Genomic DNA, 14,689 nt, shown 5'->3' on the forward strand with positions numbered 1-14,689 from the left:
CCAAAATATATTACCTCCAGACTCTGCCAATCCCACCCGCACTCTTATTGTTCAACTGAAAAAAATCCTCTCATCCTTCTTCTAGAAAATGCGCACATCCAGACTACCACACGGGGTGCTGGCGGCCTCCTTGAAGCGAGCGGCATTGGATTGCCGGATTATCTGCTCTATTATAAAGCTGTCCCAGGAGTTAGGTGTCGGAGTGGTTGAGGATGCCCCTGGATCGTTTAGATCTAGAAACGAAAACTGTATCGTCAGATTTACCTTTAAGATCCCGTTATTTATGGACAAAAATATTCTAAAACAATCTAAATCTCCGTAAAATGTAGTACGGCCGCCCGCCAGGCTCGGCACATCTCCGGCGTCCGGGACGTTTTCGCTCCTGATGAAGTCATTTCGAGCAGCTCGGTGGCCGTCGGGCACTTGTGCTCAGATCTTCCCTTCCATCTCTTCCTCAGATCGGCAGCCACAATGGTGGTCCAGAAAATCCCCAGACAGCTCCATTGTTAGCGGCCTTTGTGAGATTCTTATGGGGTCCCTAAGCACCATCTTGTAACCGACACCTCGTCCCGACATTACAGCCTGGGGAAAAGACCTCCGGCAATTGTAAAAATGGATTTGAAGTTCTACAAGATCTGACTGAAAGAGAGAACGAGTAAAAAGTCCTCACGAGATGGCGCCGCGCGCCCTACACGAGGGGTCTCCATCTGAGACTGTTGGGGTCCTTGTACCATATCTGGAGGCAGAAGCCGAACGTCCATCACATGACAGAAAGAGAATGAAAAGCTTCTCGGCAGCCGCTCCACTACGGAGACCCGCAGAATCCCCGGCTGTCGCGCTGCGGCACCAAATCTTATCAGGCTTCTAAATTACAACAAATTGGCCATTGGAAAACCCGAACCCGCTCTAAATGTGCCCCAATTTGGGAGTTCTGGAGAACATGGGGTCCAGAGCTCCACCTATTGGGCCTGAATGTTGTATAATAATGGAAATACGTCAGGATATAACATTCCCTATCACGATTACACTCGTCTCCCCTCCCCCTACACTTTCCTCTTCCCACTTTGCCGATCCTTACACTTTAGTAAACAGTAACTTATAGTTATTATATTGTAATGGACGTTCCGAACCGTCATGTTCTAATTCAACTGACGGGCTCGCTGGCTGACGGGCTCACATGTAAAATAAAAAAACAGATCAGAAGGAGTGACCTGAAGTTCTACGGTACTGCTGCTTCGCCTGCCACTGGCTCGGTCCTATGCGGTGTCTGCGTCATTTACACATTGGCTAGAAGCGGGAAAACAGGAGTAGTTCTTAAAGGGGAAGGTACCATCAGAAAATGAGCCATGGGTGAAATCAAAGGGAAACTACTACCAAAACCAGAGTTTCCCACGTGTCCATTCACTCCAGCTGTCCGCCTCTTATTGACTTTATTGAGGATAATTGTGTGTCACTTATACAGTGACCAGAACTTCCTGTATGAGGTCATTACATGGACTTTTCCACACTGGCTCTCCAAGGGGGGGGGGGGGGGGTTGGGAGGAAACCCTATCAATGTTACTGCTGATGATTAGGCGGCTCCGGTCACACAGTTATAATGGAGACGATCACAGCTCAGCCTCCAGGGCTCAATAATTTGAATCTGTTATATAGGAGAATATTGAGGGAAGAAGAATCACACTGTCCTCCCTAGCAGGCAGAGAATTCCCTGGCTCCTCCCACTCATGTGATGCTGCACTAATGCATCATGAAGAAAGCAAGGTGAAGGTAAAAATTCAAGATGGAGTCTGATGAGCAGTGGAAGGGAGGCCGGACTGCAAAGAAGTCACTGCAATATACATAAGAGACGTCCGGAGCCTGACAATGGGGGGGCAGTGATGGAGCTTGTGGGGGTTTTTTGAGAATTTTTATAGTTTTTTCCTGTTATGACATTATTTATATTAAAAAGAATTCTGAAATCTCACATTTTTCACTCTGTCGGACAAATGCAACACTTCCTGTCACTTTTCAGTTGTGCTGTGTACTCATTATAATAGGGTGGAGTTACAATGACAGGTAACACCTCTATTATAGACCTGGAGGCAGAGAAGACAGGATCACCCCACTGATGATAGATGATGGGGACCACTCAGCCTCCCCTCCCCCCACAGTGACCTCTGTACATGTCACAGAGCATGCTCACTACACTCTCCTATACAAGTCAATATATGATGGGGTCTCCCAGCACAGTGACCTCAGCTCATCCCCTCCCTGCACATCATGTCACAGAGCATGCTCACTACACTCTCCTATACAAGTCAATATATGATGGGGTCTATCAGCACAGTGATCTCAGCTCATCCCCTCCCTGCACATCATGTCACAGAGCATGCTCACTACACTCGCCTATACAAGTCAATGAGTTACTTTTTTTATGAGGTTTCGAATGTCCATGTGGCTTCTGTAAAACAAATCTCTAAACTGCGGCCCCCAGGTCAGGCACGATGGCGGCCCCCCAGGTTCCTGTGTCGGGCTCTAGCACTACGATTATATATGTGACTCCCTTACTGCGGGGATCTCCACATTACCCCGAAGGCTGTGGGTCAGGGATCGGGGGATATTTGGGACTCCTGCACTTTACTCCACATTACCTTATCAGCAAACAGCATGATCCCATAGTCCGTCTTCCCGCGGATGGCCCGGCCGACGCACTGCGCAGCGTGTCTCATCGCATCAAACGTCAGGAAATCGTTCTCCCGCAGGTGGAACTGATCTCGCAGGAACTGGAGCCGCGCCTGAGAGGACGAGACGTACGAGGAGAGAAGTCACGCAATGGAAGAGTCACGGGGGAGTCACAGGAACCACCTCCAGGACACAAACCTTCAGTATCCGGCTCTGGGTGTAGACGTAGGGGACCCCGAACATGATCACAGCGCGGCCATAGTGGTGGACTGTGGGGGAGGAGCGGACACGCGGTCACAATAACACCGGGGGGGGGGGCAGTCACATGACACACGGGCACAACAACACCAGGGGGCCAGTCACATGACACACGGGCACAACAATACCAGGGGGGCCAGTCACATGACACACAGGCACAATAACACCGGGGGGGCAGTCACATGACACACGGGCACAACAACACCAGGGTGGCAGTCACATGACACACGGGCACAACAACACCAGGGGGCCAGTCACATGACACACGGGCACAACAATACCAGGGGGGCCAGTCACATGACACACAGGCACAATAACACCGGGGGGGGCAGTCACATGACACACGGGCACAACAATACCAGGGGGGCCAGTCACATGACACACAGGCACAATAACACCGGGGGGGGCAGTCACATGACACACAGGCACAACAATACCAGGGGGGCCAGTCACATGACACACAGGCACAATAACACCGGGGGGGGCAGTCACATGACACACGGCCACAACAATACCAGGGGGCCACACACGATACACGGTCACAATAACACCAGGGGGCCACTCACATGACACAATAACACCAGGGGGCCAGTCACATGACACAATAACACTAGAGGGCCACTCACATGACACACGGGCACAATAACACCGGGGGGCCAGTCACATGACACAATAACACCGGGGGCCACTCACCAAAATCTATTCCTTCAGATACTTTACCCCGAGCAACAGAAAGTAAGATGGCGCCTCGTCCGTTCTCACAGGCCTGAAAAAAACTCTCAAGGTTAGAAGGTCGTTCTATTCCAGGCCCCGGGCCCCCAGACCACACTCACCTCCTGATACTTCTCTAGGGCCACACTGGTCTCCGCCCCGTCCTGGGTCTCTATGAATATCAGCTTGTTCCTCTGGATGTTCTCTAGAATTCCCTGGTGGCACATGAAGCGCAGCGTGAGAATATGCAGCATAGCGGCCCCTCGCTGTAACACTGACACGGAATATCAGCGACAGCAGCCTGCAGAACTCAGTGTCAGGCAGCTGCTGCCAAGCCAAATAAGAATAAAGCGGGCATCAAAAAAGGCAAATGACGAGGCCACGGATCTACCACGTGGAATATAGCGTACAGCACTGATCACCTGTGTATAAGACATAGCAGAGCTGGAGCGGTGTAGAGGAGAGGAGCGCAATCACACTATGGACCCTCTACTGTAAGATCAGTCACACTATGGAGCCTCTACTGTAAGAGCAGTCACACTATGGAGCCTCTACTGTAAGATCAGTCACACTATGGAACCTCTACTGTAAGAGCGGTCACACTATGGAACCTCTACTGTAAGATCAGTCACACTATGGAACCTCTACTGTAAGAGCGGTCACACTATGGAACCTCTACTGTAAGAGCGGTCACACTATGGAGCCTCTACTGTAAGAGCAGTCACACTATGGAACCTCTACTGTAAGAGCAGTCACACTATGGAGCCTCTGCTGTAAGATCAGTCACACTATGGAACCTCTACTGTAAGAGCAGTCACACTATGGAACCTCTACTCTAAGAGCGGTCACACTATGGAACCTCTACTGTAAGAGCAGTCACACTATGGAGCCTCTACTGTAAGAGCAGTCACACTATGGAACCTCTACTGTAAGATCAGTCACACTATGGAACCTCTACTGTAAGAGCAGTCACACTATGGAACCTCTACTGTAAGATCAGTCACACTATGGAGCCTCTACTGTAAGAGCAGTCACACTATGGAACCTCTACTGTAAGAGCAGTCACACTATGGACCCTCTACTGTAAGATCAGTCACTCTATGGACCCTCTACTGTAAGAGCAGTCACACACTATGGCGCCTCTACTGTAAGATCAGTCACACTATGGAACCCTCTACTGTAAGAGCAGCCACACTATGGAGCCTCTACTGTAAGAGCTGTCACACTATGGAGCCTCTACTGTAAGATCGGTCACACTATGGAACCTCTACTGTAAGAGCAGTCACACTATGGAGCCTCTACTGTAAGATCGGTCACACTATGGAACCTCTACTGTAAGAGCAGTCACACTATGGAACCTCTACTGTAAGAGCAGTCACACTATGGAACCTCTACTGTAAGAGCAGTCACACTATGGAGCCTCTACTGTAAGAGCAGTCACACTATGGAACCTCTACTGTAAGAGCAGTCACACTATGGAACCTCTACTGTAAGAGCAGTCACACTATGGAACCTCTACTGTAAGAGCAGTCACACTATGGAACCTCTACTGTAAGAGCAGTCACACTATGGAACCTCTACTGTAAGAGCAGTCACACTATGGAACCTCTACTGTAAGAGCAGTCACACTATGGAGCCTCTACTGTAAGAGCGGTCACACTATGGAGCCTCTACTGTAAGATCAGTCACACTATGGAACCTCTACTGTAAGATCAGTCACACTATGGAGCCTCTACTGTAAGATCAGTCACACTATGGAGCCTCTACTGTAAGAGCGGTCACACTATGGAACCTCTACTGTAAGAGCGGTCACACTATGGAGCCTCTACTGTAAGATCGGTCACACTATGGAACCTCTACTGTAAGATCGGTCACACTATGGAGCCTCTACTGTAAGATCAGTCACACTATGGAGCCTCTACTGTAAGAGCAGTCACACTATGGAACCTCTACTGTAAGATCAGTCACACTATGGAACCTCTACTGTAAGATCGGTCACACTATGGAACCTCTACTGTAAGAGCGGTCACACTATGGAACCTCTACTGTAAGAGCAGTCACACTATGGAACCTCTACTGTAAGATCAGTCACACTATGGAGCCTCTACTGTAAGAGCAGTCACACTATGGAACCTCTACTGTAAGAGCAGTCACACTATGGAGCCTCTACTGTAAGAGCCGTCACACTATGGAACCTCTACTGTAAGAGCGGTCACACTATGGAGCCTCTAGTGTAAGAACGGTCACACTATGGAACCTCTACTGTAAGAGCAGTCACACTATGGACCCTCTACTGTAAGAGCGGTCACACTATGGAACCTCTACTGTAAGAGCGGTCACACTATGGAACCTCTACTGTAAGATCAGTCACACTATGGAACCTCTACTGTAAGATCAGTCACACTATGGAGCCTCTACTGTAAGAGCAGTCACACTATGGACCCTCTACTGTAAGATCGGTCACACTATGGAGCCTCTACTGTAAGAGCGGTCACACTATGGAACCTCTACTGTAAGATCAGTCACACTATGGACCCTCTACTGTAAGATCGGTCACACTATGGAGCCTCTACTGTAAGAGCGGTCACACTATGGAACCTCTACTGTAAGAGCAGTCACACTATGGAGCCTCTACTGTAAGAGCAGTCACACTATGGAACCTCTACTGTAAGAGCAGTCACACTATGGAACCTCTACTGTAAGAGCGGTCACACTATGGAACCTCTACTGTAAGAGCAGTCACACTATGGAGCCTCTACTGTAAGAGCAGTCACACTATGGAACCTCTACTGTAAGAGCGGTCACACTATGGAACCTCTACTGTAAGAGCGGTCACACTATGGAACCTCTACTGTAAGAGCGGTCACACTATGGAGCCTCTACTGTAAGAGCGGTCACACTATGGAGCCTCTACTGTAAGAGCGGTCACACTATATAGCCTCTACTGTAAGAGCAGTCACACTATGGAACCTCTACTGTAAGATGAGTCACACTATGGAGCCTCTACTGTAAGAGCAGTCACACTATGGAGCCTCTGCTGTAAGATCAGTCACACTATGTAGCCTCTACTGTAAGAGCAGTCACACTATGGAGCCACTACTGTAAGAGCGGTCACACTATGGAGCCTCTACTGTAAGATCAGTCACACTATGGAACCTCTACTGTAAGAGCATTCACACTATGGAACCCTCTACTGTAAGATCAGTCACACTATGGAGCCTCTACTGTAAGATCGGTCACACTATGGAACCTCTACTGTAAGAGCAGTCACACTATGGAACCTCTACTGTAAGATCAGTCACACTATGGACCCTCTACTGTAAGATCAGTCACACTATGGAACCTCTACTGTAAGAGCAGTCACACTATGGAGCCTCTGCTGTAAGATCAGTCACACTATGGACCCTCTACTGTAAGATCAGTCACACTATGGAACCTCTACTGTAAGAGCAGTCACACTATGGAGCCTCTACTGTAAGAGCAGTCACACCATGGAACCTCTACTGTAAGATCAGTCACACTATGGAGCCTCTACTGTAAGATCAGTCACACTATGGAGCCTCTACTGTAAGATCAGTCACACTATGGAGCCTCTACTGTAAGAGCAGTCACACTATGGAACCTCTACTGTAAGAGCGGTCACACTATGGAGCCTCTACTGTAAGATCAGTCACACTATGGAACCTCTACTGTAAGAGCAGTCACACTATGGAACCTCTACTGTAAGATCAGTCACACTATGGAGCCTCTACTGTAAGAGAAGTCACACTATGGAACCTCTACTGTAAGATCAGTCACACTATGGAGCCTCTGCTGTAAGATCAGTCACACTATGGAACCTCTACTGTAAGATCAGTCACACTATGGAACCTCTACTGTAAGAGCAGTCACACTATGGAACCTCTACTGTAAGAGCAGTCACACTATGGAGCCTCTACTGTAAGAGCAGTCACACTATGGAGCCTCTACTGTAAGATCAGTCACACTATGGAACCTCTACTGTAAGAGCAGTCACACTATGGAGCCTCTACTGTAAGAGCAGTCACACTATGGAGCCTCTACTGTAAGAGCAGTCACACTATGGAACCTCTACTGTAAGATCAGTCACACTATGGAACCTTTACTGTAAGAGCAGTCACACTATGGACCCTCTACTGTAATAGCAGTCACACTATGAAACCTCTACTGTAAGAGCAGTCACACTATGGAACCTCTACTGTAAGAACAGTCACACTATGGAGCCTCTACTGTAAGAACAGTCACACTATGGAGCCTCTACTGTAAGAGCAGTCACACTATGGAACCTCTACTGTAAGAGCAGTCACACTATGGAGCCTCTACTGTAAGATCAGTCACACTATGGAACCTCTACTGTAAGATCAGTCACACTATGGAACCTCTACTGTAAGATCAGTCACACTATGGAGCCTCTACTGTAAGATCAGTCACACTATGGAACCTCTACTGTAAGATCAGTCACACTATGGAACCTCTACTGTAAGATCGGTCCCACTATGGAACCTCTACTGTAAGAGCAGTCACACTATGGAACCTCTACTGTAAGAGCAGTCACACTATGGAACCTCTACTGTAAGATCAGTCACACTATGGAACCTCTACTGTAAGAGCAGTCACACTATGGAACCTCTACTGTAAGATCAGTCACACTATGGAGCCTCTACTGTAAGAGCAGTCACACTATGGAACCTCTACTGTAAGATCAGTCACACTATGGAACCTCTACTGTAAGAGCAGTCACACTATGGAACCTCTACTGTAAGAGCAGTCACACTATGGATCGGTCTGTGAGGCAGTGGTTATGGTGAATTCACGTTCGGTCCTGGACCTCTTTCTGTAGTGTAATAATATTACGTTACGCTTTCTAGATCACTGTGGACGGGTCTCTGGCCCGGGATTTCTTCCTCCTGACCCCCGAGGTTGTGTAGTACAGAGGAGACGTACCTGCTCATACCATGAAGCCACAATGTTTTCCATATACTGGTAACTGGTAAAGAATCCCACAATCCCGTCTGGAACGACGGCCGACATCTCCAGGAGAAGGTTCCCATAGTTCCGCATGACGGCTGTGGAGTCAGAGGTCAGTCACATGATACAGGGAGACCATGGGGCCACACAGGACGCAATCGCTTACCCAGATCTTCCCTCGTCTCAAACTTGGAGCTCATTGCTACTTGGTCGTTTCCGCGGGCGACAACCTGTAGAGAACGTACCGGCGTTCAGACTGAATACGTGGTGATTGCCACGTTTATCAGAAGCCCCTCCCCTTGTCACATGACAAATGCTTCTTACCATTGGACACAGACAGACCCGGGCTAGTGTCATGGTGAATGTTGCCATGGTTACAGGTCGGAAGTCCAGGATTTTGGGGTAGATGTCCAATGGGGAGAGAGTCTGTGGGAGACACGTAGCAGGTGAGGATACATATGGCTGGGGGTGCGGAGGGGAGCGAGGAACATGCCTGCCTCATACCCCAGATGTGATGATGACGGACTGAAACCTCTGGAACACCGGCTTAATAGCGAGCGAGGAGTCCAGACAGCTGCGGGAGAGAAGGGACAACGTGAGAGATGATCTGCCTCGTGTCTGACATAGGAGAACCCCCACCCATTGCCTGCCAACATTATGGGGGGACCTGTGACCTGGAAGAAGCTCAGACCGGAGGACACACGAGGTAACGGTGAGCCCATTACCCCCCACAGAAGAGAAGTATCCCCCCCAGCAGTGCCCCGCGCCTCACACTGAACCTGAGGCAGCAGATCTTCCATAAGGAGGGGCTGGGGGTCACCTGAAGTGTAACACGGGATTACTAATGGATGGCGTCCGGTCTTCAAATGGCTCAATGATGATCATGAAACCTGCGGGAAAAGAGGCTGAAAGTCAGGAACACTGACAAGGCAGAACTCAAAGGTGGGGGAACTCACACCGACTCACCTTTCGTGTATGTGCTGACCAATGTGGCAAAGTTGGTGATGAGAGTAAGAGGAGACAGGTCTGTGATGTCTGCGATCTCCAGGGTCCGAGTGAGGGAGCGCAGCCTCTCCGCGCAGAACCTACAACACATGCAGCAGAGCTGACAGGCGGAGACCACACCCAGGAGGATCGTCTATAACATGGGTCAGTCACAGGACAACAGCCTGACATATGGGGGGAGGGGATGGAGAAGAGGACAGGAGGAGGTCACACCCAGGAGGATCGTCTATAACATGGGTCAGTCACAGGACAACAGCCTGACATTATATGGGGGGGAGGGGATGGAGCAGAGGAGGTCACTCCCAGGAGGATCATTAATAACAGGTCAGTCACAGGACAACAGCCTGACATTATATGGGGAGAGGGGATGGAGAAGAGGATAGGAGACCACACCCAGGAGGATCGTCTATAACATGGGTCAGTCACAGGACAACAGCCTGACATTATATGGGGGGAGGATGGAGAAGAGGACAGGAGGAGGTCACACCCAGGAGGATCGTCTATAACATGGGTCAATCACAGGACAACAGCCTGACATTATATGGGGGGAGGGGATGGAGAAGAGGATAGGAGGAGACCACACCCAGGAGGATCGTCTATAACATGGGTCAGTCACAGGACAACAGCCTGACATTATATGGGGGGGGAGGGGATGGAGCAGAGGAGGAGGCCACTCCCAGGAGGATCATTAATAACAGGTCAGACACAGGACAACAGCCTGACATTATATGGAGATGTCCAGGAATCTTTTCTGCTCCCAGACATCATTAAGTTAAGCGTTCCCCTCGACCTTCACTTACTATAAAGTCATTCTCCGGTGCCGGGAGCTTGGATCTGATGCTGCAGATTTAAATGACACAAAGGACCCACTCACCTCATCGGCTTCCGTTCAATGCAAACTTTTTCATAAAGGTCGCGCAGAAAGGCCGCTGGGCCTTCCTGGGTCACATGTCCTGAACGCAGACGAGACTTCACATAGCCGACTAAACGCCGCAAAAAGCCCAGGAAGTGCAAAGCGTTGCGGATACAGCCTGGAACGGCCTCTGTGAGAAAACGAGAGTGATTTGTGTGTTAGGAGGTTCCTCATTTGTCTAGTATTACACTGCGCATATAGATCAGTAGGGGAGATCTGGGAAGGGGAGGATGATACAGTCCTACTGTACATATCACGATATACATGGAGTCACCCCTGCCCCGTCTCACCTTTCAGGATCTCATCAGGTAACACAGGATTTGCTAGGTAAACATCCGTCTCACGGGCAACTGTAGCTTCGCGCAAACCCTCCACCAATCGGGCGTATTCTTGCTTGAGTTTCTGCTCATCAGTTTCCTTAATCCTGAAAACGAAGAAGGGATTCAGAGTAACCCCTCATTACAGGACCCCTACAGTCATAGGATCAATCCCCCTATACACCGTGTCTCACTCAATCCCCCATTATCCTCTCCTCGCCTCCCTCCATCCTCCTCCTCCTCGCCTCCCTCCATCCTCCTCGCCTCCCTCCATTCTCCTCCTCCTCCTCGCCTCCCTCCATTCTCCTCCTCCTCCTCGCCTCCCTCCATTCTCCTCCTCCTCGCCTCCCTCCATTCTCCTCCTCCTCCTCGCCGCCTCCCTCCATTCTCCTCCTCCTCCTCGCCGCCTCCCTCCATTCTCTTCCTCCTCCTCCTCGCCGCCTCCCTCCATTCTCTTCCTCCTCCTCCTCCTCGCCTCCCTCCCTCCTCCTCCTCCTCCTCCTCCTCCTCCTCCTCGCCTCCCTCCCTCCTCCTCCTCCTAGCCTCCCTCCATTCTCCTCCATTCTCCTCCCCCTCGCCTCCCTCCATTCTCCTCCATTCTCCTCCCCCTCGCCTCCCTCCATTCTCCTCCCCCTCGCCTCCCTCCATTCTCCTCCCCCTCGCCTCCCTCCATTCTCCTCCCCCTCGCCTCCCTCCATTCTCCTCCCCCTCGCCTCCCTCCATTCTCCTCCCCCTCGCCTCCCTCCATTCTCCTCCCCCTCGCCTCCCTCCATTCTCCTCCCCCTCGCCTCCCTCCATTCTCCTCCCCCTCGCCTCCCTCCATTCTCCTCCCCCTCGCCTCCCTCCATTCTCCTCCCCCTCGCCTCCCTCCATTCTCCTCCCCCTCGCCTCCCTCCATTCTCCTCCTCCATTCTCCTCCTCCTCCTCCTCGCCTCCCTCCATTCTCCTCCTCGCCTCCCTCCATTCTCCTCCTCGCCTCCCTCCATTCTCCTCCTCCTCCTCGCCTCCCTCCATTCTCCTCCTCCTCCTCGCCTCCCTCCATTCTCCTCCTCCTCCTCGCCTCCCTCCATTCTCCTCCTCCTCCTCGCCTCCCTCCATTCTCCTCCTCCTCCTCGCCTCCCTCCATTCTCCTCCTCCTCCTCGCCTCCCTCCATTCTCCTCCTCCTCCTCGCCTCCCTCCATTCTCCTCCTCCTCCTCGCCTCCCTCCATTCTCCCCCTCCTCGCCTCCCTCCATTCTCCTCCTCCTCGCCTCCCTCCATTCTCCTCCTCCTCGCCTCCCTCCATTCTCCTCCTCCTCGCCTCCCTCCATTCTCCTCCTCCTCGCCTCCCTCCATTCTCCCCCTCCTCGCCTCCCTCCATTCTCCTCCTCCTCGCCTCCCTCCATTCTCCTCCTCCTCGCCTCCCTCCATTCTCCTCCTCCTCGCCTCCCTCCATTCTCCTCCTCCTCGCCTCCCTCCATTCTCCTCCTCCTCGCCTCCCTCCATTCTCCTCCTCCTCGCCTCCCTCCATTCTCCTCCTCCTCGCCTCCCTCCATTCTCCTCCTCCTCGCCTCCCTCCATTCTCCTCCTCCTCGCCTCCCTCCATTCTCCTCCTCCTCGCCTCCCTCCATTCTCCTCCTCCTCGCCTCCCTCCATTCTCCTCCTCCTCGCCTCCCTCCATTCTCCTCCTCCTCGCCTCCCTCCATTCTCCTCCTCCTCGCCTCCCTCCATTCTCCTCCTCCTCGCCTTCCTCCATTATCCTCCTCCTCGCCTCCCTCCATTCTCCTCCCTCCATACCCCTCATCCCCTCTGTTATTTTTCCTGCCTATTTCCCAGCATGCACTGTGTCGCTCATCTCCTCACTTTTGGATGGCAGTGTTTAGGGTGTCGATGTTGTTCTGGCAGCGCTCCAGGGTTCGGCGTGTAATGGTGACACTCATGGAGTCGATGCAGACGTTATCTACAGAGGAGGCAGGAAGGTTATAATGAAGGTGACGCAGGGAAAGATAAATGGGAGAAGATCCAGTCACTCACCAATGTTATGAGCCTCATCAAACACAACAACAGATTTCTTGGCCAGCTCCCGGGACACCAGGTCAGCAATTTTGGGGTCCAGAAGATAATGATAGCTGTACACGATGACGTTACACTGAGATAGCTGGGGGGGGAACACAGAAACACCAGATGAGAACAACCAGCAGAGGTCAGGAAGGGGCAGCACGAGCCCTGAACCAGACACTCACAGCATGGCGGGCGAGGTAATATGGACACCAGCCGCGCTGCCTCCCCACAGTCCGGAGGTCATCAAGATTGTAAATCCCAGGAGGAAGAGACGTTTCCCGGCCGATCACATCAAACTCCTGGAGGGGGATAGGTAAATGTGAGCAGATTCTCCATCCCCTGCCAATTCCGGCCTTACACAATCTCTAGATTACCTCGTAGAAGCGACATGAGGGGATGCTGGGGTCTCTCTGCCTCTGTGCTCTCACAAAGGAAGCTGTAAGACTGTGGCATCGGCCATCGATCTCCTTACCAAAGCGGAGAGCGCTGACCTAAGACGACAAGACAAGGACATGGAGTAACAAGGAGACAGGACAGCGGCGCCCAGGACCACGGACCCACCTCCGGGTTCACACACAAATTACGTCTGGAGCTCAGCGCCAAAGCCAAAAAGTTGAGCTTGTCCCCAGTCTGGGCCTGTATGTAGTCAGTCAGCTTCCGGAGCTCCTCCACCACCTGCACGAACAGTGACATGTGATCAGCGAGACTCTCATTACTACGCAGGCACGGCGGCGGGCGGCACGGAATCCCACCTTCTCGATCTCCGGAACAGTCCGTGAGCAGTAGATCAGCTTCGTCACTTCCAGAGGGTTTATCTAGAAAATAATAAAGGCAGGTGACGGGGATATCTCACCTGTCACGTGTTACATTCATCCAATGGACGATGTCTCTGTGGTGCGGCCTGATTCCCAGTAATGGCGGCTTGTTTGTGCAAAGTTCAGTGTGAACGAGGCTGCAGCGTCAACGGGTGGGGGGGGGGGGTCTATCTGAGTTTTGCATGGTTCCCCCCGTTCCTGCAGCAGCACGCGTCTCCCCCCCCCCCCCACACACACAGCGTGCAGCTCAGTGCTGCCGTCTATTGGGGTCACGTGCACTATTCAGGCATTGGACTGGGGGGCGTTAACCCAATAAAAAGGGCTGGGGAATAGGTCCATGATTTTTGGCTGAAAGTTGACGTGTCGTCCATACGGTGTCAAACTGCAGTCCACGTAAGGGAGGTCTCCGTATGGACAACAGGTGGAGGTTGCGCAGTGGAGTTTCCAGCTGGTTTGGGTTTCCTTGCCTGAAGAAGTTTAGGAACCACTGATAAGTGAAGGACTGAGACAGGAGGTAGACCTGCGATGAGGAGCCGGAAATGAGGTATAAAGGGGGGTGCCGACAGCACGGATCATCAAGTCGGATGGTTAAGAAAAAGTATTCCAGAGAACAGATGCATTATGGGGGAAGTTCTGGTGGGGGGGGGGGGTCAGAGGTTGTAAAGAGGGAGAGGGATAGGTCAATGGACAGAGAACACAGTGATGGAGGAGGGGGTAGCAAAGCCTCCGGCTGCAACACGGCTCATCATACGCTACTATGAGAAGATCAGTGTAAGCCGCAGACACTCACTCTTTGATAGGCCACAATCAGTGACAGCAACGACACCGTCTTTCCAGTCCCCGATGGCATCTCCAGTACTCCATGACCCTGCCACCGAAACACAGGACAAGTGAGGACTGCGCCCCCATCATTGATACTCAACCCAGAGAGGAGACAGAAAAAATCCCCAATCACCTTCATCATCATAAATACCAACAATCAC

The 14,689-nt window shown here is 51.6% G+C and overlaps 1 protein-coding gene across 1 annotated transcript in view; it reads right to left on the reverse strand.

Moving 5' to 3' along the window:
* Positions 1-14,594, reverse strand: part of ERCC2 (ERCC excision repair 2, TFIIH core complex helicase subunit) — a 43,401-nt gene extending 28,807 nt beyond the window's left edge. The window contains exons 1-19 of the mRNA XM_075848466.1: positions 14,497-14,594; positions 13,644-13,706; positions 13,453-13,566; positions 13,266-13,382; positions 13,074-13,190; positions 12,865-12,988; positions 12,694-12,790; positions 10,825-10,958; positions 10,496-10,664; positions 9,583-9,701; positions 9,437-9,506; positions 9,121-9,190; positions 8,941-9,042; positions 8,783-8,846; positions 8,593-8,714; positions 3,753-3,845; positions 3,613-3,685; positions 2,860-2,930; positions 2,631-2,774 (exon numbers count right to left, since the gene is read on the reverse strand). Of these exons, the coding sequence (XP_075704581.1) occupies positions 2,631-2,774; positions 2,860-2,930; positions 3,613-3,685; positions 3,753-3,845; positions 8,593-8,714; positions 8,783-8,846; positions 8,941-9,042; positions 9,121-9,190; positions 9,437-9,506; positions 9,583-9,701; positions 10,496-10,664; positions 10,825-10,958; positions 12,694-12,790; positions 12,865-12,988; positions 13,074-13,190; positions 13,266-13,382; positions 13,453-13,566; positions 13,644-13,706; positions 14,497-14,556 (1,923 nt within the window). The 5' untranslated portion in view covers positions 14,557-14,594. The remainder of the gene's footprint in view (positions 1-2,630; positions 2,775-2,859; positions 2,931-3,612; positions 3,686-3,752; positions 3,846-8,592; positions 8,715-8,782; positions 8,847-8,940; positions 9,043-9,120; positions 9,191-9,436; positions 9,507-9,582; positions 9,702-10,495; positions 10,665-10,824; positions 10,959-12,693; positions 12,791-12,864; positions 12,989-13,073; positions 13,191-13,265; positions 13,383-13,452; positions 13,567-13,643; positions 13,707-14,496) is intronic.
* Between the last annotated feature and the right edge of the window lie 95 nt (positions 14,595-14,689).

This window comes from Rhinoderma darwinii, unplaced genomic scaffold (assembly GCF_050947455.1).
Source record: "Rhinoderma darwinii isolate aRhiDar2 unplaced genomic scaffold, aRhiDar2.hap1 Scaffold_41, whole genome shotgun sequence".
Lineage (NCBI taxonomy): Eukaryota > Metazoa > Chordata > Amphibia > Anura > Rhinodermatidae > Rhinoderma > Rhinoderma darwinii.